At 36.6% G+C, this 24,426-nt stretch overlaps 2 protein-coding genes and 1 long non-coding RNA gene across 3 annotated transcripts; 2 read left to right on the top strand and 1 right to left on the bottom strand.

Moving 5' to 3' along the window:
* Positions 1 to 312: 312 nt before the first annotated feature.
* Positions 313 to 3,204, top strand: LOC132550150 (asialoglycoprotein receptor 1-like; the record flags this gene model as incomplete). The annotated part of the gene is made up of 3 exons (XM_060214165.1): positions 313 to 413; positions 1,629 to 1,716; positions 2,821 to 3,204. Coding segments are annotated over 3 exons (401 nt in total), but the record flags the coding sequence as incomplete, so codon positions are not given.
* Positions 3,205 to 4,946: 1,742 nt separating this feature from the next.
* LOC132550109 (uncharacterized) lies at positions 4,947 to 16,048 on the top strand. Its single transcript, XR_009554210.1, has 3 exons — positions 4,947 to 5,057; positions 15,250 to 15,346; positions 15,707 to 16,048. It is a non-coding gene; the product is annotated as an uncharacterized LOC132550109 (long non-coding RNA).
* Positions 16,049 to 17,853: 1,805 nt separating this feature from the next.
* On the bottom strand, positions 17,854 to 23,014 carry LOC132550072 (uncharacterized). Its single transcript, XM_060214082.1, has 2 exons — positions 22,945 to 23,014; positions 17,854 to 18,164 (listed from the first exon to the last, which is right to left on the bottom strand). Exons 1-2 carry the CDS (start codon positions 23,012 to 23,014, stop codon positions 17,854 to 17,856), a joined length of 381 nt encoding a protein of 126 aa, XP_060070065.1.
* Between the last annotated feature and the right edge of the window lie 1,412 nt (positions 23,015 to 24,426).

Genomic DNA, 24,426 nt, shown 5'->3' with positions numbered 1-24,426 from the left:
TGCCAGTGGTGGGAAAGGAAGTCTACAATTTATTTACTGATTTTTTTTCCTCGATATACAAATCTGTAAAAGGTAACCTTCCAAAAATTCATGGTCAGAGCAAGTCAATGTCAGAAAACATCCGTAACGATTTGTACATGTATATAGATATAACTTTTAAAATCTTCATAGTTTCAAGCTTATGTATCCTTCATGACTTACAATGTCGCTACACGATGAAACATTGATATTTTTTTCTGTATTTTTGTTAATAAACACTTCTAGATAAGAACCCGCACAATATGTGATGGCAAATCCTTGATATTTCTACAGGTGAAATTTCACAGAATGTGTCATGTCCCAAAGACTGGATAAACTATGACCACCACTGCTATTGGTTAGGTGTCGACCTTCGATCCTGGCAGGAAGCGCAGGTAACTTCGTAAAAAAGATTCGAAAATAAGTATCAGCATTTACGAACCTATGAATAATATACAATTGTATTCACAAACAAGTTAACTCTTCATTACTGTATCGGTTTGCATATCTTGACATTTGACAACCTAAATAGGTTAAGAGATTACCTTGTATATGTTTCTACGTCAATATAAGGTTCATTTTGCACGTTTTATCTTGATAATTGTGAAATGGGTTGGTATAATAAGATTAAAATATATACTATTATTAGGACATTTCCTCGCAATACAGGAATCATTTAATCACCTTCAATTGAAATTGGTGTCATTGTTTGCTGTAAATATCATTCACGTGTTCTGTTAGTTCACCAAGCATTTTAATTTATCTTTGTTGATTTTTTTTTTTTTTTTTGAAATTTTGAAATTTTGAAAATCCTTTAACTGTTAGTTTAGTTGTTGTAAACTTCGTTTACCTTTCAAAACATGACTCTTACTTTGATTGACCAAGGTTTACATGGCAGGTGTCGTCGATGAAAAGGAATATATATAAATATAAACTTTATTTGTTTTACAACAATTGCGAAACAAGTTATTTAAACTTATACTAATCACTCTTGTTGGCCCGGATGTAAGCGCGCGAGGGGCCTTATTGTGGGAGGAAACCGGAGTACCCGGGGAAAACCCACGCGGTCGGACAGGTGACCCCTTACCTTTTCACGTCCGTTCCGGGAATCGAACCCCGGTCGGCTAGGTGAAAGGCGAGTGCGTTAACACTGCGCCACCCGACCACCCATTGAAAAGGAAGACGTTTACTCTTCTGGAACACCTGTTCATATTCTGCTTGTACTTTTTTCATGAGTATCCGCTAAATCTTTCCTTTGTTCATATTTTGCCTTAGTTTTATGAACTCCGATTTAGAATTGGATTATGATTACGATGACATATTGGTATTTTCTTGGTGTCTTTTTTTCACATGTATTATTTTACAGTGATTATGCACCGTCTTTTATTTTCATTTTATCATTTGTCCCCCTGACTTTATCATCAAAAGGACTCGTTAATAATTACCATAAACGTGTTTTTAGTTGGTGCAAGCAAGCGGTGATCGTGTTTTGAGAAAGAATTTCATATTGCACATCGATCTTCATGCAGATACTTTAATCTTTCAATACAACAAATATTCTAGTTTGTTTGGCTTATTTACTTTTCAGATTGCATTTTTTTGTGTTTTAGGATGACTGTCAAAGAAAGGACAGTAATCTTGTAACAATAGATACTGAGGAGGAAAACTACTTGGTGAAGGGTATGCAATGCTTACAAGGTATGAAATATCAATATTTCATTCGCAATTTTATAACAAGACACTTTCGATGTCATCTTTCTAGCAACGAAGACTGATTGATAAGGGGTGAGCCTCATATTTACGGGGTTTGATATTTCTCCTAGCAAGATCTTCCGTAAGGATAGAATGTACTCTTACCTGTAAAACCCCAACGGTATTGGCTATATATCTCTCTGTAACTCGCCTGTCAGCCATAACAATATTATGGACTTTATTGACCATTTCTGGGGTTGCAACCGTACCTGGGCTTCCAGGACGGGCGTCATCCCCAAGGCTCTGCCTGCCATACTTAAATTCCGCCACACACCTTTACACTGTAGCATATGAAGAGCATCATTCCCTAGTGTTGCTACCATTCAGTATGAATATCCTTAGGTGCTAGACCTTTCTTATGCAAATATTGAATCACTGATCTTGTCCATTTTGCAAAAGTCACTTGCCTTGTTTACCTTAGTGTGCTACATCTTCGACATAACTGACCAAATGACACCAGTTATCAGGTTCACAACCTTAAATAGTCAATGAATAGTAGAGCTCAAACATATTTTCTTTCATTTTGTTCTCTTTTTAAATGGTATCGATGTTTACTACGAATGGAAAGCTCGAGAAAATCTGTTGTAATATGTAATCTATTATTTATTTAATCCATTTACCATGACAAAAATGTCCCAAGATAAAAAAAAAGAGAGATTGTCTAGCCCCTACCCTACAATTATGTGCTGTAAAAATTTCCTTAACAAAAAAGATTGAATTATGGGGCTAGTGCATCCTTTCCCACCGAGATTTTGACATTTTATTCAATCCCTTTTATTTTTCTCAACAGCCTCAAAGTCTTCAAAATTTCGGGCCCTAAGCCCCAATAACAATTCCGAGAATGACGAAACAGCCGTATGATGTATTGAAATTTATTGTTTGGCTCATACGTAAATTTGTTGTAAAAATCGTTATTTACTTATGTGTCTTTTGTACACTCCTTGGTATATAATCTTTTCAATCACAACGAAACACATGACGTAATGATAAGTGGGCAACAGAGATTTCACGTTGATGAACACGTGTTTGTTTGTTTGTTGCTGTTTTAAGACAACGCATGGATTGGAGCATATGCCACTGATCATACTCCACGGGAATGGCGATGGGTTGCAGACAATTCTACAGTAATATTTTTTGACTGGGGACCGAATGAACCTTTTAATCTTAATGGTGTCGAAGATTGTGTTCATTTTTTGAACAGCCAATGGAATGACGGATTGTGTTCAGTTAAAAAGCCATTCATTTGTGAGCAAGAAGGTTAGTACAGATAGAAGAATGTAGTATTATATCGTTCTGCATAAAAGTAAAATCTTATCCTGTTAAAGTAAACCTGCTTGGATGAATCTGAATTGTCACTTCTTTAGATAAATATTTGAAAACTTGTAAGATGCTTCCGTATTACTTTTATTTCTCATCTTTAATTTTGAAAAATGATTTCAGGGATTGTTTAATTGAGAAAGTGTATCAATTTTATTAAACTTTTTGAAGGTTTATTCTATTAATGTCAATTTATTAAAGTATTTTTGAAGCAGTTTCTCTAATCAACGGCATATATTTTTTTAGTTTACAAGTAAAAACTGTGTATTTTTTTTTACGGAATGAATACTATATGAACAATGCACGATGGGTATTGGATTGTAATTGACATGAAATATACTATATTACTACTGGAAAACATCTGATAACACAGTGTAAATAAACTGTATTTCATGTCGTTCATTGATTAATTTTATTCATAAAATGATCAATTATGCAGATGCATCAATAAACAAAATAATAAATACATATTTTATGATTGGCACAAACTATATGATTATGTGTGAACAAAGTTTTCAACCTATTGTGCAATTTGATTTTAAAGATTAATTTCAATTTTCTACGGTTTTACTGAAACCTTAAAAACAAAAAAGGACGTTTTCCCGCGGAAATCGTGTACTCGATTATCATTTTCCACCGATTTTGTTTTTCATTATATCTATTTTTAGTAATTTTATGCTTTCCTCGAAAATAGCGAAAAATCGACCCCCTAAGAATAACAGACTTTTCAGTAACCAGTTCCATGTATGATATAATTTGGAGAAAACAAATACACGGTAAAAGCAAAATACGGATAGAAGGTCAGAGGAAATATCTAATTGAATTTGGAAAATATAGATACAACACGTAATGATAAATTTGTTGACAAGACTCTCAATTAATATTCCATTTTGAGATGTTTCATTTTCAGTTTGATTCCAGCTAAATTCTTATCCTGATTCTGATCATTGCTCTAAATGAGTTTGATCGGAACCATTACCATGCAGACCATCATTAAATCTACGGAGGCAGCTAGATATATACTGATTATGGTGGAGATGTTATGTATACAACTGCAGAAGCACCTGCAGTATACCCATATACTTTAAGATGATATTTGTGTCATGTATTTGTTAAGTACACGTTCTCGTGGTGCCCATGTGACTGTCACGTGTCTTGTCTTGTACAATTTACCTACAAAACGTGTCTCGTCTAATACTGTGATTGTGTATATCGTCTGATGCTGTCTGTCGTGTCATTTTTTAGAGTTCATTGCAGTATGTCCTATTATTACAGCGAGGAACGACAACTCTTGCAGTCTTGAGAATTTTGATTATTTATGACATGTATTCTTGTCTGTCACGTGGTTGTTTACTGGTGTGAGAGAAATGTCATATCTATATGTACGGTATGAGGCAATTGAGTATGTCAAATGAAACAGAATCTCGAGGTCATGATGAGAGAAAACAGATATTACAGGTTAGTATTTTTGTCTTTTGAGTAGATCTATATACAATACACAGGGTTGCATCTCCATAACAAATTATGGTTTTATGCACTATCGTAATATTTCCAATGATCGCTTTGTTTCCCATACTATAGCTTGTAATTTCTTAATATCATATCTTCGTATGATTTTGTTTATCGAGCAAATTACATGAAATTGATTTTCTTTTTCTCCAAATAATTTTGTTTTCTTGTTTACAGGAGTTATAAACTTCTCCTTGTGAATATAGATGTGTTCGATGAGTGTTGATTTGGCGGGTCGTTTCGTAATATTTTTAACGTTTAACTGTTATTAAAGTTTAAAAGTGTAAATTTCATTTATAAAGTCCATTTGTGTAACCCACATCGATTACGTATCAAGCATACATCCTGATTTATTAACTTTTTCATTTTCCGTTGATCTATACTTAAGCGTTTCCTCTTAGAACAGTTTTTTAATAAGAGAAGAAAACACGGACAGTGGGAAACTCAAGCTTGATAGAATTGTAAGTTTGAAATCATAACAGCCATTATCATGTATATCAAATAAACAGAAAATTTGTCAAATGCATGATAAGTCAACGGACACGTCAATAGACACTGATTGTGTCAACATTTACCGACTTTTTCAACAGACACGGAACTTGTCAACATTTACTAAGTATATCAACATATACACAGTGCATGTTTACAGACACTAGGCATGTTAATAGACACTAGGCATGTTAACAGACACTAGGCATGTTAACAGACACTACGCATGTTAACAGACACTACGCATGTTAACAGGCAATGGGCATGTTACAGACACTGGGCATGTTAACAGACACTGGGCATGTTAACAGACACTAGGCATGTAAACAGACACTAGTTATGTTAACCGACACTGGGCATGTTAATAGGCAATGGGAATGTTACTGACACTAAGCATGTTAACATACACTAGGCATGTTAACAAACAATGGGCATGTTAACAGACACTGAGCATGTTACGGACACTGGACATGTTAACAGACACTAGGCATGTTAGCAAACAATGGGCATGTTAACAGACACTGGGCATGTAAACAGACACTAGTTATGTTAACAGACACTAGGCATGTTAACAAACAATGGGCATGTTAACAGACACTTGGCATGTTAACAGGCAATGGGCATATTACAGACACTGGGCATGTTAACAGACATTAGGCATGTTAACAAACAATGGGCATGTTAACAGACAATGGGCATGTTAACAAACAATGGGCATGTTAACAGACACTGGGCATGTTCCGGACACTGGGTATGTTAACAGACACTAGGCATGTTAACAGACACTAGTTATGTTAACAGACACTGGACATGTTAACAGACACTAGGCATGTTAACAGACACTAGGCATGTTAACAGACACTGGGCATGTTAACAAATAATGGGCATGTTAACAGACAATGGGCATGTTAACAAACAATGGGCATGTTAACAGACACTGTGCATGTTAACAGACACTAGGCATGTAAACAGACACTAGTTATGTTAACCGGCACTGGGCATGTTAATAGGCAATGGGCATGTTACTGACACTAAGCATGTTAACAGACACTAGGCATGTTAACAAACAATGGGCATGTTAACAGACACTGAGCATGTTACGGACACTGGACATGTTAACAGACACTAGGCATGTTAGCAAACAATGGGCATGTTAACAGACACTGGGCATGTAAACAGACACTAGTTATGTTAACAGACACTAGGCATGTTAACAAACAATGGGCATGTTAACAGACACTTGGCATGTTAACAGGCAATGGTCATGTTACAGACACTAGGCATGTTAACAGACATTAGGCATGTTAACAAACAATGGGCATGTTAACAGACAATGGGCATGTTAACAAACAATGGGCATGTTAACAGACACTGGGCATGTTCCGGACACTGGGTATGTTAACAGACACTAGGCATGTTAACAGACACTAGTTATGTTAATAGACACTGGACATGTTAACAGACACTAGGCATGTAAACAGACACTAGTTATGTTAACAGACACTGGACATGTTAACAAATAATGGGCATGTTAACAGACAATGGGCATGTTAACAAACAATGGGCATGTTAACAGACACTTGGCATGTTAACAAACAATGGGCATGTTAACAGACACTGGGCATGTTAACAAATAATGGGCATGTTAACAGACAATGGGCATGTTAACAAACAATGGGCATGTTAACAGACACTTGGCATGTTAACAAACAATGGGCATGTTAACAGACACTGGGCATGTTAACAAACAATGGGCATGTTAACAGACAATGGGCATGTTAAAAAACAATGGGCATGTTAACAGACACTGGGCATGTTAACAGACAATAGGCATGTTACCAGACACTGGGCATGTTAACAGACACTAGGCATGTTAACAGACACTAGGCATGTTAACAGACAATAGGCATGTTAATAGACAATGGGCATATTAATAAACACTAGGCATGTAAACAGACACTAGGCATGTCAACAGACACTACCTATATTACAGACACTAGGCATGTTAACAGACAATAGGCATGTTACCAGACACTGGGCATGTTAACAGACACTAGGCATGTTAACAGACACTAGGCATGTTAACAGACAATAGGCATGTTAATAGACAATGGACATATTAACAGACACTAGGCATGTTACAGACACTAGGCATGTAAACAGACACTACCTATATTACAGACACTAGGCATGTTAACAGACAATAGGCATGTTACCAGACACTGGGCATGTTAACAGACACTAGGCATGTTAACAGACACTAGGCATGTTAACAGACAATAGGCATGTTAATAGACAATGGACATATTAACAGACACTAGGCATGTTACAGACACTAGGCATGTAAACAGACACTACCTATATTACAGACACCAGGCATGTTAACAGACACTTGGCATGTTAACAGACAATGGGCATGTTAACAGACAATGTGCATCTTACAGACGCATGACAAATTAATAAACGAACGGCAGGTAAGAGACTCCGGACATGTTACAGACACAGGGCATATTAACAGAAACATGAAATGTTGACATACACTGGACATGTTACACTGGTCATGTTACACTGGTCATATTACAGACACTGAACATGTTACACTTGACATGTTACAGACACTAGACATGTTACACTGGACATGTTACACTGGACATGTTACACTGGACATGTTACAGATTTGACATGTTACAGACACTGGACGTGTTACAGACACTGGACATGTTACACTGGACATGTTACTGACACTGAACATGTTATATACACTGGACATGTTACACTGGACATATAACACTGGACATGTTACAGACACTGGACATGTTACACTGGACATGTTACAGACACTGGACCTGTTACACTAGACATGTTACAGACTTGACATGTTACAGACACTGGACGTGTTACAGACACTGGACATGTTACACTGGACATGTTACAGACACTGGACATGTTACACTGGACATGTTACAGACACTGGACATGTTACACTGGACATGTTACAGACACTGGACATGTTACACTGGACATTACATTGGACATGTTACAGACACTGGACATGTTACAGACACTGGACATGTTACAGACACTGGACATGTTACACTGGAAATGTTACACTGGACATGTTACAGACACTGGACATGTTACAGACACTGGACCTGTTACACTAGTGCTTGACATGTTACAGACACTGGACGTGTTACAGACACTGGACATGTTACACTGGACATGTTACAGACACTGAACATGTTACACTGGACATGTTACACTGGACATATAACACTGGACATGTTACAGACTTGACATGTTACAGACACTGGACATGTTACAGACACTGGACATGTTACACTGGACATGTTACAGACACTGGACATGTTACACTGGACATGTTACACTGGACATGTTACAGACACTGGACATGTTACACTGGACATGTTACAGATTTGACATGTTACAGACACTGGACGTGTTACAGACACTGGACATGTTACACTGGACATGTTACACTGGACATGTTACAGACACTGGACATGTTACAGACACTGGACATGTTACACTGGACATGTTACAGACACTGAACATGTTACATACACTGGACATGTTACACTGGACATGTTACAGACACTGGACATGTTACACTAGACATGTTACAGACACTGGACATGTTACACTGGACTTGTTACAGACACTGGACATGTTACACTAGACATGTTACAGACACAGACACTGGATAAGACACTGGACCTGTTACACTAGACATGTTACAGACTTGACATGTTACAGACACTGGACGTGTTACAGACACTGGATATGTTACACTGGACATGTTACAGACACTGAACATGTTACATACACTGGACATGTTACACTGGACATGTTACAGACACTGGACATGTTACACTGGACATGTCACAGACACTGGACATGTTACACTGGTCCTGTTACAACTGTCATTTTATTGACCCTGTTCTTTTTACAGTTGTCATGTTACAGACACTGGACATGTTACAGACTGGACAGACACTGGACATGTTACACTGGACATGTTACAGACACTGGACATGTTACACTGGACATGTTACAGACACTGGACATGTTACACTGGACATGTTACAGACTTGACATGTTACAGACACTGGACATGTTACACTGGACATGTTACAGACACTGGACATGTTACACTGGACATGTTACAGACTTGAAATGTTACAGACACTGGACATGTTATGCTGGACCTGTTACAGACACTGGACATGTTACACTGGACATGTTACAGACACTGAACATGTTACACTGGACATGTTACACTGGATATGTTACGCTGGACATGTTACAGACACTGGACCTGTTACACTAGATATGTTACAGACTTGACATGTTACAGACACTGGACGTGTTACAGACACTGGACATGTTACACTGGACATGTTACAGACATTGGACATGTTACAGACACTGGACATGTTACACTGGACATGTCGCAGACACTGGACATGTTACACTAGACATGTTACAGATTTGACATGTTACAGACACTGGACGTGTTACAGACACTGGACATGTTACACTGGACATGTTACACTGGACATGTTACAGACACTGGACATGTTACACTGGACATGTTCCATTGGACATGTTACAGACGCTGGACATGTTACAGACACTTGACATGTTACACTGGACATGTTACACTGGACATGTTACAGACACTGGACATGTTACACTGGACATGTTACAGACACTGAACATGTTATATACACTGGACATGTTACACTGGACATATAACACTGGACATGTTACAGACTTGACATGTTACAGACACTGGACATGTTACACTCTGGACATGTTACAGACACTGGACATGTTACACTCTGGACATGTTACAGACACTGGACCTGTTACACTGGACATGTTACACTGGACATGTTACACTGGACATGTTACAGACTGGACATGTTACAGACACTGGACATGTTACACTGGACATGTTACACTGGACATGTTACAGACACTGGACATGTTACACTGGACATGTTACAGACACTGGACATGTTACACTGGACATGTTACAGCCACTGAACATGTTATATACACTGGATATGTTACACTGGACATGTTACAGACACTGAACATGTTATATACATGTTACAGACTGGACATGGACATGTTACACTGTGTTACACACTGGACATGTTACAGACTGGTTACATGTTACAGACGCTGGACATGTTACAGACACTGGACCTGTTACACTAGACATGTTACAGACTGGACATGTTACAGACACTGGACATGTTACACTGGACATGTCACAGACACTGGACCTGTTACACTAGACATGTTACGCTGGACATGTTACAGACACTGGACATGTTACACTGGACATTACATTGGACATGTTACAGACACTGGACATGTTACACTCTGGACATGTTACAGACACTGGACATGTTACACTGGATATGTTACGCTGGACATGTTACAGACACTGGACCTGTTACAGACTTGACACTGGACATGTTACAGACACTGGACATGTTACAGACACTGGACATGTTACACTGGACATGTTACACTGGACATGTTACAGACACTGGACATGTTACACTGGACATGTCACAGACACTGGACCTGTTACACTAGACATGTTACGCTGGACATGTTACAGACACTGGACCTGTTACACTGGACATGTTACAGACTTGACATGTTACAGACACTGGACGTGTTACAGACACTGGACATGTTACACTGGATATGTTACACTGGACATGTTACAGACACTGGACATGTTACACTAGGACATGTTACACTAGACATGTTACACTGGACATGTTACAGACACTGGACATGTTACACTGGACATGTTACAGACACTGGACATGTTACAGACACTGGACATGTTACAGACACTGGACATGTTACACTGGACATGTTACACTGGACATGTTACAGACACTGGACATGTTACACTGGACATGTTACACTGGATATACACAGACTGGACATGTTACAGTTACACTGGACATGTTACACTGGACTTGTTACAGACACTGGACATGTTACACTAGACATGTTACAGACACTGGATATGTTACACTGGACATGTTACACTGGACATGTTACAGACACTGGACATGTTACACTAGACATGTTACAGACACTGGATATGTTACACTGGACATGTTACACTGGACATATAACACTGGACATGTTACAGACATGTTACACTGGACATGTTACAGACACTGGACCTGTTACACTGGACATGTTACATTGGACATGTTACAGACACTGGACATGTTACAGACACTGGACGTGTTACAGACACTGGACATGTTACACTGGACATGTTACACTGGACATGTTACAGTGGACACAGACACTGGACATGTTACAGACACTGTTACAGACATGTTACATGTGTTACAGACACTGAACATGTTACATACACTGGACATGTTACACTGGATATGTTACACTGGACATGTTACAGACACTGAACATGTTACATACACTGGACATGTTACACTGGACATATAACACTGGACATGTTACACTGGATATGTTACAGACACTGGACATGTTACACTGGACATGTTCCATTGGACATGTTACAGACACTGGACATGTTACACTGGACATGTTACACTGGACATGTTACAGACACTGGACATGTTACAGACACTGGACCTGTTACACTAGACATGTTATGCTGGACATGTTACAGACACTGGACCTGTTGCACTAGACATGTTACAGACTTGACATGTTACAGACACTGGATATGTTACACTGGACATGTTACAGACACTGAACATGTTACATACATGTTAATTGGACATATAACACTGGACATGTTACAGACTGGACATGTTACACTGGACATGGACATGTTACAGACACTGGACATGTTACACTGGACATGTTACACTGGACATGTTACAGACACAGGACTTGTTACACAGGAGATGTTACACTGGACATGTTACACTGACATGGACATGTTACACTGACAGACACTGGACATGTTACACTGGACATGTTACAGACACTGGACATGTTACACTGGACATGTTACACTGGACATGTTACAGACACTGGACATGTTACACTGGACATGTTACAGACACTGGACATGTTACACTTGACATGTTACAGTCACTGGACATGTTACACTGGACATGTTACAGACACTGGACATGTTACACTAGACATGTTACAGACACTGGACATGTTACAGACATTGGACATGTTACACTAGACATGTTACACTAGACATGTTACACTGGACATGTTACACTGGACATGTTACACTGGACATGTTACACTGGACATGTTACAGACACTGGACATGTTACACTGGACATGTTACACTGGACATGTTACACTGGACATGTTACACTGGACATGTTACAGACACTGGACATGTTACACTGGACATTACATTGGACATGTTACAGACACTGGACATGTTACAGACACTGGACATGTTACAGACACTGGACATGTTACACTGGACATGTTACAGACACTGGACATGTTACAGACACTGGACGTGTTACAGACACTGGACATGTTACACTGGACATGTTACACTGGACATGTTACAGACACTGGACATGTTACAGACACTGGACATGTTACACTGGACATGTTACATTGGACATGTTACAGACACTGGACATGTTACACTGGACCTGTTACTGGACATGTTACCTGTTACACTGGACATGTTACACTGGACATGTTACAGACACTGGACATGTTACAGACACTGGACATGTTACACTGGACATGTCACAGACACTGGACCTGTTACACTAGACATGTCACGCTGGACATGTTACAGACACTGGACCTGTTACACTGGACATGTTACATTGGACATGTTACAGACACTGGACATGTTACAGACACTGGACGTGTTACAGACACTGGACATGTTACAGACACTGGACATGTTACAGACACTGGACCTGTTACACTGACATGTTACAGACTGGACATGTTACACTGGTTACATGGTTACAGTCACTGGACATGTTACACTTGACATGTTACAGACACTGGACATGTTACACTGGACATGTTACAGACACTGGACATGTTACGCTGGACATGTCACAGACACTGGACATGTTACACTTGACATGTTACATTGGACATGTTACAGACACTGGACATGTTACAGACACTGGACATGTTACACTGGACATGTTACACTGGACATGTTACACTGGACATGTTACACTGGACATGTTACACTGGACATGTTACGCTGGACATGTTACAGACACTGGACATGTTACAGACACTGGACATGTTACACTGGACATGTTACACTGGACATGTTACAGACACTGGACATGTTACACTGGACATGTTACAGACACTGGACATGTTACACTGGACATGTTACACTGGACATGTTACAGACACTGGACATGTTACACTGGACATGTTACACTGGACATGTTACAGACACTGGACATGTTACACTGGACATGTTCCATTGGACATGTTACAGACACTGGACCTGTTACACTAGACATGTTACAGACTGGATATGTTACACTCTGGACATGTTACACTGGACATGTTACGCTGGACAAGTTACGCTGGACATGTTACAGACACTGGACCTGTTACACTGGACATGTTACAGACACTGGATGTGTTACAGACACTGGACATGTTACACTGGACATGTTACAGACACTGGACATGTTACACTGGACATGTTACAGACACTGGACATGTTACACTGGACATGTCACAGACACTGGACATGTTACACTGGACATGTTACACTGGACATGTTACAGACACTGGACATGTTACACTAGACATGTTACACTGGACATGTTACGCTGGACATGTTACAGACACTGGACATGTTACACTGGACATGTTACACTCGACATGTTACAGCCACTGGACATGTTACACTGGATATGTTACACTGGACATGTTACAGACACTGAACATGTTATATACACTGGACATGTTACACTGGACATGTTACAGACACTGAACATGTTATATACACTGGACATGTTACATTGGACATATAACACTGGACATGTTACACTAGACATGTTACAGACACTGGACATGTTACACTGGACATGTTCCATTGGACATGTTACAGACACTGGACATGTTACAGACACTGGACGTGTTACAGACACTGGACATGTTACACTGGACATGTTACACACTGGACATGTTACACTGGACATGTTACAGACACTGAACATGTTATATACACTGGATATGTTACACTGGACATGTTACAGACACTGAACATGTTATATACACTGGACATGTTACACTGGACATGTTACACTGGACATGTTACGCTGGACATGTTACAGACACTGGACATGTTACGCTGGACATGTTACAGACACTGGACATGTTACACTGGACATGTTACAGACACTGGACATGTTACACTGGACATGTTACACTGGACATGTTACAGACATTGAACATGTTATATGCACTGGACATGTTACACTGGACATATAACACTGGACATGTTACAGACTTGACATGTTACAGACACTGGACATGTTACACTGGACATGTTACAGACACTGGACATGTTACACTGGACATGTTACAGACACTGGACATGTTACACTGGACATGTTACACTGGATATGTTACAGACACTGGACATGTTACACTGGACATGTTCCATTGGACATGTTACAGACGCTGGACATGTTACAGACACTTGACATGTTACAGACACTGGACATGTTACACTGGACATGTTACAGACACTGGACATGTTACGCTGGACATGTCACAGACACTGGACATGTTACACTGGACATGTTACACTGGACATGTTATAGACACTGGACATGTTACAGACTTGACATGTTACAGACACTGGACATGTTACACTGGCATGTTACATATAATGACATGACATACCAGACATACACAATATTTCCTTCTACGACATGGAACGCTAAAGAACTACTGACAAATTATGAATCACAACGTCATACATAGAACAATGCATCATTAGGAAGAACGATGTAGTTAGAAAGTATAAAGGACATCGGACATGATACGTTTATATAAAATGACATTTTTGTTCACACCGTAGTATAAATCATTGAGTCATATTTTGCTGTGTGATTTCAGTGTCCGGAAAAGTGTATGACGCCTGTTTACCAACTCATACGGCTTTAACTAAACGTAAGCTCTTCGAAGTTGAGGGCTTGTCATAAATGATTTCTCTGTAAGTTTATTACAGCCTATTTTTTCTGGGAAATTGTCTATTTTGAAAATCGTAAAAAGATTTTGGCATAATAACTATGCGTAAAAGGTTGTCTATGTGGATCTTAACCTTTTTTTATAACATGTGTTTGTTCTTTTCATTTTTTTTTTTTTTTTTTCAAAATACGAATATTTTTTTGCGAATAAAGAACAACAATTTGTCTTACGTCATCATGACGTCACTTCACTTAATATATCTAAAATATTTATCAAGTAAACACAAATAGAGTTTATATACTTAAATGATACTATGCTATATTAAAAAAACAGGAGGTTCTAAAATGTTTATTAAGCACTTAAAATGTTCTTATTTTTGTTTTAGAAAACTACGGCCCAAATCTTATCAAGGCAGTGCATGGTATTGTTCTATTTACCATTTTGTTGACGCCTAACATCATATTTGTCACCACATTTCGACTGAGTTGAAACTTTATCGATAGCAACATCTAACTGTTTATTATAAAACTGTTGTCACGCGACCACACATCATGATAAAACATTCGTCGAGAGATGTTTACAAATCAGATGGTTCGAGGCATTTAGAACAGGTGGTCTGGTAACACGACTGATAAATATTACACGTTTCACCAAGTCTGTCACAGATTGATCAGATGTGAAGTTTGATTTCCCTATTTTTAGCGTCTTCAGTTTTCTGTCGCATGGAGACCTCAATGTATTACCATTCATGGAAACATGAACGGTTATGTATGCTTATTGATTTACAAATGAAGTTAATTGAAATATGAATAATGCTGTGTTTTCAACGTCATGTTGCCTTGTGAAACAGGAAATGTATGTTTGTTGGAAAAGTTAATTGCGCGTGAACTGTATACTATGAAAGCAAATAGTATGGCGTAAAAATGAGATCATTTTTACCTGAAATATCAGAACAAACTTTTTAAAATTTTTATCATTACTCTATGTTGTAACACTCAGAAATGAATTCGAATGATAGAGAATTGGAAATTCGGAATTCAAATGATTTCTTTGTTTTAGTGAAATGTATACATATATAACTAATACCGATAGTATATGTAGATAACCGTCCAAAGGTTTTCCAGAGTTTTTTGCTTTCGAAGTTTTTCTCTCTGGTTTTTAATCCTGGTCGAGTTATGATGTGTGTAAATCATTACAAAATACAAGTACATGTCCGCTGAGGTGGTGCGTGAGGGAAAACACATTTTTATGAATTAATATGTAATATATATATAAGATAATTTATCAATTAAATACTGGTCCGTCATGTCTATCCGTCGGATCGATAAAAGCATCTGTGTGTTGAATTTCTATATTGGATTAAGGGACTTGTTTTCTGTTTATGGTATAGACTAGACGCTACCTTAATTTTTACGTCCAATATTTCCATACTATTGAGCAGAATCTAATTGCCGTACGTCTTTAGAATTTGAAAAGGATATGTCACCCACTAATCTAAACTCATTGAATTAAAGAGATATTACATCAACGATACAAAATTTCTTACTGTTCTGTACCTTTTAAGAATACATTCTCATGACTTTTAAAACTTTGGTCAGATTGGACCGGCGAAATAGGTGGGAATAACCCCAGCCAAACCGTCTAAATATAGCGCACCGGGAAATCCGGCAGTGAAGGGTCGCTGGTGTTTAGATTTTATGCAGAGTATTGGGTAAATACACAAGTCTGCATGCTGTTCACTAACATTTCTACCATTATTTATTTATTAGGCTCATTTTCTGTTAATTTTAAAATCTACACAGTTATTTCATTCTGTTTGTCTTATAACAACGGAAACATGTGATGACGCCATCAGGGCCGCGCGAACGTTTGTTAATTGATGTAGCTAGGTCTGTAATGATTTCTGCAAATAAAATATTATGTGTTTATCTAAATGGTAAATTGAGGTGTACGATTTCCGTAAAAACATAAGTTGATTTTATTGTACATTTTCTTCAAAAATCCTAATTATGCGGAATTTCCGTTTAAATAACTGATTCTATCGTCCTTTACCCCTAGCATACCTATGTACTCTCCTGCTACACCCGTCAAAGACACTTGGTTGTATACGAAGTGATAAAATCCATGATATGTTTAGATTTGTTTCGGTTCTTTTAGTCGGGCCTTCCAAGCAAAGACTAGCAATGCATAGATGTTACTTCACTATACTTTCTTTCTCCAGTCAAGACAATGTATACACGTTACAGAGTTTTTACTGACTAAACAATCACACCGAAAGTGGGGATTATTTGAAGTTATGATTCTAGATAGTGTGAACAAGGAAACTTATGGTTAATATGTCTTCAACGTACAACAACCATCAGCAAAAACTCAAATTCGTCAAACATTTTAGATTTAACAGCATGGAACAAGAATATGTTTGTGGTCAATAACAAGGGCGAGGAGATGTGGTAACAGTAAAACAGAATTTCATCATCTTTATTATCGATACATTTGAACATCTTCATATATCAGGTGTTTCACTTCAATTTTCTATCCGATGGGTGGTGGCGCTAGTGTGGTTCCTCGTGTTGATGGTGGTGAAGGTCCTTTAGTACTTTTGGGATCTGGTGGCGCCCTGGTAGTGAAAGGGGGTGGGGACTTGGTGCTGTGCTTTACAGTGGTGGAGGGGGGAGCGGGAGTCGGAAATCCCTGGCGGCGAGACCTGTTACCAAATGCACAACTACCTAAGTGTATTTCACCGGTAGATGGCGTCAGGAGACAGACGCACGTGACACGTGAGGAGATGTGCACTTCATCCCCAACCAAATATTCACGTCCATTGTTTGTACATTTACGTGTATCTGAAAAATAAAAAAATATTAAATGTTATAAAGCTACAGTTTCATAAATGACAAATATGTTTACTGATGAGGACTACAATATTGAAGCTGTACTGTTAAAGCAGTTTTTAATCACTTTATTGATCATCACAAAGTAAAATGTAGTGTCAGAATTACATATCTATATATAATCAATTACGCCAGAGACTAAAATATCATCATTATAATCATAATTTTGAGCCCCAAACGAAGCTGCAATGCAAATGTCTTTTGTTCTTATTTTCTCTTTCAGTTGTGACCTATCAAATTAGATGAAAGATACAAAATTCATAAAATTATATGAATAATTAAAGCTGTGTTCATCATGTGGAATCTGTATTTGAGAGACGTCATGACAATTTGTAAGAAAACGACATTATTTTCTCATTTAAACTACTGGTGTAATAATCGATACTTGCTAATAAGATCAGATAAATGTACGTAACGAAAAGACGAGATACATGATGTGATATTAATTTGCCCCTAAATGACATAAAGCGGAAGGAAAGATACGTAAATACAATGAACTCATCACACGAAGACAAATAAGCAAAAATCTCGAATAAGCAAGGGATACCTGGTCGGGATAATATATTGAAATTAAAATTGTTTTCAAAAGAACCCAATCACGACTAGTATTGATCTAAGTTAAATTTTAAATACGGGTCTATCTATTTGACGAGTTGACCATAGAAATTTTAATGATGTATTCTTAGGACGCTTGACCGGCAACGACATTCAAAATAAGATGAATTCTAACATAATATCTTCGACTTTTGTTATCTTAAACACTTTATCTGAAGTTGTATTTATCGTTATCAAAGTGAACTTTTGGGGCTATTTATTGGGAGGGAGGGTAATACTTTAATTAACTTTGTGAAAGAGGGTCATTCTTTATTTAATGTTGTGAAGGAATGTAATTCTTTATTTAATGTTGTGAAGGAAGGTAATTCTTTATCTAATGTTGTGAAGGAATGTAATTCTTTATCTAACTTTGTGAAGGAATGTAATTCTTTATTTAATGTTGTGAAGGAAGGTAATTCTTTATCTAATGTTGTGAAGGAAGGTAATTCTTTATCTAGCTTTTTGAAGGAATGTAATTCTTTATCTAACTTTGTGAAGGAATGTAATTCTTTATCTAACTTTGTGAAGGAAGGTAATTCTTTATCTAATATTGTGAAGGAATGTAATTCTTTATCTAGCTTTTTGAAGGAATGTAATTCTTTATCTAACTTTGTGGAGGAATGTAATTCTTTATCTAATATTGTGAAGGAATGTAATTCTTTATCTAACTTTGTGAAGGAATGTAATTCTTTATCTAACTTTGGAAGAATGTAATACTTAATCTAACTTTGAAGGAAGGTAATTCTTTATCTAACTTTGGGAATGAAGGAAATTCTGTATCGAACTTTGTGAAGGAAGGTAATTCTTTATCTAATATTGTGAAGGAATGTAATTCTTTATCTAGCTTTGTGAAGGAATGTTATTCTTTATCTAACTTTGTGGAGGAATGTAATTCTTTATCTAATATTGTGAAGGAATGTAATTCTTTATCTAATGTTGTGAAGGAATGTAATTCTTTATCTAACTTTGTGAAGGAATGTAATTCTTTATCTAACTTTGTGAAGGAATGTAATTCTTTATCTAACTTTGTGAAGGAAGGTAATTCTTTATCTAATGTTGTGAAGGAAGGTAAATCTTTATCTAATGTTGTGAATGAAGGTAATTCTTTATCTAGCTTTTTGAAGGAATGTAATTCTTTATCTAACTTTGTGAAGAAATGTAATTCTTTATCTAGCTTTTTGAAGGAATGTAATTCTTTATCTAACTTTGGGAAGGAAGGTAATTCTTTATCGAACTTTGTGAGAGAAGGCTATTCTTTATCTAACTTTGTGAAGGAATGTTATTCTTTATCTAACTTTGTGGAGGAATGTAATTCTTTATCTAATATTGTGAAGGAATGTAATTCTTTATCTAACTTTGTGAAGGAATGTAATTCTTTATCTAACTTTGTGAAGGAATGTAATTCTTTATCTAGCTTTTTGAAGGAATGTAATTCTTTATCTAATATTGTGAAGGAATGTAATTCTTTATCTAACTTTGTGAAGGAATGTAATTCTTTATCTAACTTTGTGAAGGAATGTAATTCTTTATCTAATGTTGTGAAGGAAGGTAATTCTTTATCTAACTTTGTGAAGAAATGTAATTGTATATCACACTTATAAAATCAAGTAAAATATTTATCTCACGTTTGGAAGGAAGGTAATTCTTTATCTAATATTGTGAAGGAATGTAATTCTTTATCTAGCTTTTTGAAGGAATGTAATTCTTTATCTAACTTTGTGGAGGAATGTAATTCTTTATCTAATATTGTGAAGGAATGTAATTCTTTATCTAATGTTGTGAAGGAATGTAATTCTTTATCTAACTTTGTGAAGGAATGTAATTCTTTATCTAACTTTGTGAAGGAATGTAATTCTTTATCTAAATTTGTGAAGGAAGGTAATTCTTTATCTAACTTTGTGAAGAAATGTAATTCTTTATCTAGCTTTTTGAAGGAATGTAATTCTTTATCTAACTTCGTGAAGAAATGTAATTCTTTATCTAGCTTTTTGAAGGAATGTAATTCTTTATCTAACTTTGGGAAGGAAGGTAATTCTTTATCGAACTTTGTGAGAGAAGGCTATTCTTTATCTAACTTTGTGAAGGAATGTAATTCTTTATCTAACTTTGTGAAGGAATGTTATTCTTTATCTAACTTTGGGAGGGAAGGTAATTCTTTATCTAATGTTGTGAAGGAATGTAATTCTTTATCGAACTTTGTGAGAGAAGGCTATTCTTTATCTAACTTTGTGAAGGAATGTTATTCTTTATCTAACTTTGTGAAGGAATGTTATTCTTTATCTAACTTTGTGGAGGAATGTAATTCTTTATCTAATGTTGTGAAGGAATGTAATTCTTTATCTAACTTTGTGAAGGAATGTAATTCTTTATCTAACTTTGTGAAGGAATGTAATTCTTTATCTCTTTATCTAACTTTGTGAAGGAATGTAATTCTTTATCTAACTTTGTGAAGGAATGTAATTCTTTATCTAATGTTGTGAGGGAAGATTACGGAGGGTAATGATTTTAAGCATTTAATAACTTGTGTGAGGGAAGGGAAGACTTAACGAAATCTAACCATTCCGTCCCTTTCAAAACATTCAATACTAAAAGATGGTCGAACAAAGGAATTAAGTCATTTTTGTACATTATCGTTTTTGGTTGCTATGTAGCTTAAAACCTCTTAGATAAAATTCAAACTTAAAATTTTTCACATTATCTTATCTTAATATCAAAGTACCATACCCGTTACCTGTTAATCAAAGACGAAAAAAATATCTCAAATAGGGTTCTTGGAAATAACAAAAAAAAATGTTTTTCAGAAAAAATAATAAGATCGATATGTGAAAATGATATTTCATCTTATATATATCCTGACGCCTGTACTGGAAAAAAATAGTACGGAAACATTGAAATTTTGCTTTTAAAAACTTTCTAAAATCAACCAGTCATTATCACCAAACAAAAGTTCAATTCTCCTTGAATTTTGCATTTTGATGTGAAACAGAATCACTGTCCTTTGTGTTTACTTCTATAAATACAACTTTTTACAGAAAATAAAAATAGTCATGATTCATACAACGGATGGCAACTCAGCGTTGTATATATGTATATATTACAGTTAGTATACAGCTCAAAGACATTTTGAAAACAACAAATCAAATGCCGACATTATTGAATTTTCTTATCTCAAAAAGCAACTGTATATACGCTTAGTTTTCACAAAAACAAAACAAAAACAAGAAAATACCAATATGTTGACAAAATCTCAATGCAAATGCAATTTCGACGAAACAAAGTTCAAATATTTACTAAAGAAAGTTTTACACAGAATTTCCTGAGAAAGTACTAGAAGAAAAAGACCAGGTGTTTCAGGTAAGCGTCTTCGAGTTCACCGAGGACATCCAACGTGTTTACCTTGATCACTCCGGGTAAGTGATCTCACTATGACAACAAGGTAAACAACAACAGAGGTATCAGGTATGAAGCTGGTCTCGTTAATAAGCTATCTGTGACTTTGTTTCTAGATTTATTGTTCCTTCTACCTAATTGTCATCAAAGATTACTAAAACACCTAACAACATTTACACCTTTCCAGACAAATATGTCGTCGTCCCAATACGCTAGAATTATGTATATCATGATTTTGTTATTTGGGATAGAATAGTGAAATATTGTCAATAGAACAAAGGAACAGTACATGAGACATAGATAAAGTATAAGGTCGATGTAATGGACAAAATATGTTGTACCTAATTTAAACCTTGGAGGCGATAGAGGACAACCCAAAGTGGTTGAAAGAAATGTAAAAAAAATACATATGAATGCGTACTAGAATATGTATATTTTTGTATTATGGTTGATAAAGGGGTCACGTTCAGATAGTAACAAAATATATCGTTCTGAAAGTAGAAGAGCGTTTTGAATACTGTAACATTATCATACTGGCGGTAAAAACATACTTAATGATATTCAAATATGTTCGGTCGCCTCCTACATCTCAACAATTTCAGTTCTGACGAGTCCCACAACAATAAAACCGTTGTATGATACAGTTTAAATCATCATTTGCTTCTAACGTATCTTTTTTCTAACTATGTTTTGACAATTACTTATTACACCACTAGCGACTTAAGGTACAAACTATTGAAGCCTTTACCTGGTAATATGTATGCGAACCCGACCAAGATCAGCTCCAAACACACCAGCGTCGTCAAAAACTCTCGCATTTTGTTCTGGCTGTGGTGTCGTGACAACAGTCTTAAGGCTTGCCACAATCCCATCAGAGGGAGCGGAGAATTGGTCACATACTTCCTTATCAGAATACTGTTTGGCCACACGGGGACCAAAGAAGGATATCTAAAAGTATCTGTCCGGTGGGGCCTCGCCAAAGGTTGTTCCAAATAAGAATTCGCTCATGACAAAATAGGTCATAGGAAAAATACCTTGGCTAACCCCACATCTAAATTTTCGATTTTTGCCTGGTTGAATGAAAAATATTTAACATTTAAAATCTAGTGCTTAATTAGAACGTTAAAATGCTGTATAAATTGCATATGGTATTTTAAACTAAGTAGCAGATCCATACAATACGGATTTTCTCCTTAGAGGGCAAAATATTCGATAGAATTTATCTAAACACCACAAAACTTAAACAGCATCATAATGCTGGTTCTAATCACAAGAGGACAGCAATTTATAAATAAAGGAAAGTAGCACACCGAGATCCTAGAAAACGTACCGGAAGGAACAGAATAGATAAACAATGAAAACTGGTCTTCGTGAACAAACTGTGGGGCGATGTTCGATTCGTTCTCAAACGGGTACTAGATGCGAGGGAGTTCGCGTACACTGTAGAATACCGACAACAAATAAATAAATGAAAGATAAGGGCTCATTGAGCATCTCAAATTTTTTAATATATTATTTGCCTACCGTCTGTCTCTCCTGTGTATTCGAGTTATCTTTCTTAGTGCTGATGCTGTCGTCACATTGATTGAAAACTTGATTTCTATATTAATTATTTACTTTAAATGAACTTTGTTTTTCTTCTTTTTCTTTACAAAATAAAGCTTTGTTCCGCGTTCTTAACGTTGTCATTATCATACACTTAGAACGAATAATTAGATCAAGTCAGGAAAATGTTGACCTCAATGACACCAGATTCAAGTTGCTGAAAGTCTGGTTAGAGTTAAACAATATAAAGTAAAATAAAATTATTTCCATTGAAAAAACAACGACTTCTCAATCAAAAATAGTATTCTGATCTGTTTCAACAAATCTACAGCTGTTAGAAGAGAAAGATTGTTTCCAGTTTTGTTCAAATATTTTTTGTATGTTTTTACTTTTATCTCTTACCAAGCTTTAAACAACTGAGGTCAGTTGTCTAACAGTTGCCGATAAGTCATTGACCATGAACCCAATTGAAAACCACACAAGAGGATATTATGGGATTTTCACTTATCGTTATATTAACTTCCTGGTGTCCTATAATTAAAAAATTCCCGGTGGGGAGAGGGGGTGGTTGAGGGGAGGAGGGAGGAGGTATCGCACGTTATATTACCAAGGACACAGAATACATGTACATTACAATCAACAAACTAGTATCATGTTGTAACTATCTGGTAGAATACAGAATCCT

Source organism: Ylistrum balloti, unplaced genomic scaffold, assembly GCF_031769215.1.
Source record: "Ylistrum balloti isolate Yb309-2 unplaced genomic scaffold, AGI_CSIRO_Ybal_v1 Utg370104, whole genome shotgun sequence".
NCBI lineage: Eukaryota > Metazoa > Mollusca > Bivalvia > Pectinida > Pectinidae > Ylistrum > Ylistrum balloti.
Note: the sequence above shows the minus strand (reverse complement) of the source record. Positions and strands in the feature narration are given on the sequence as shown.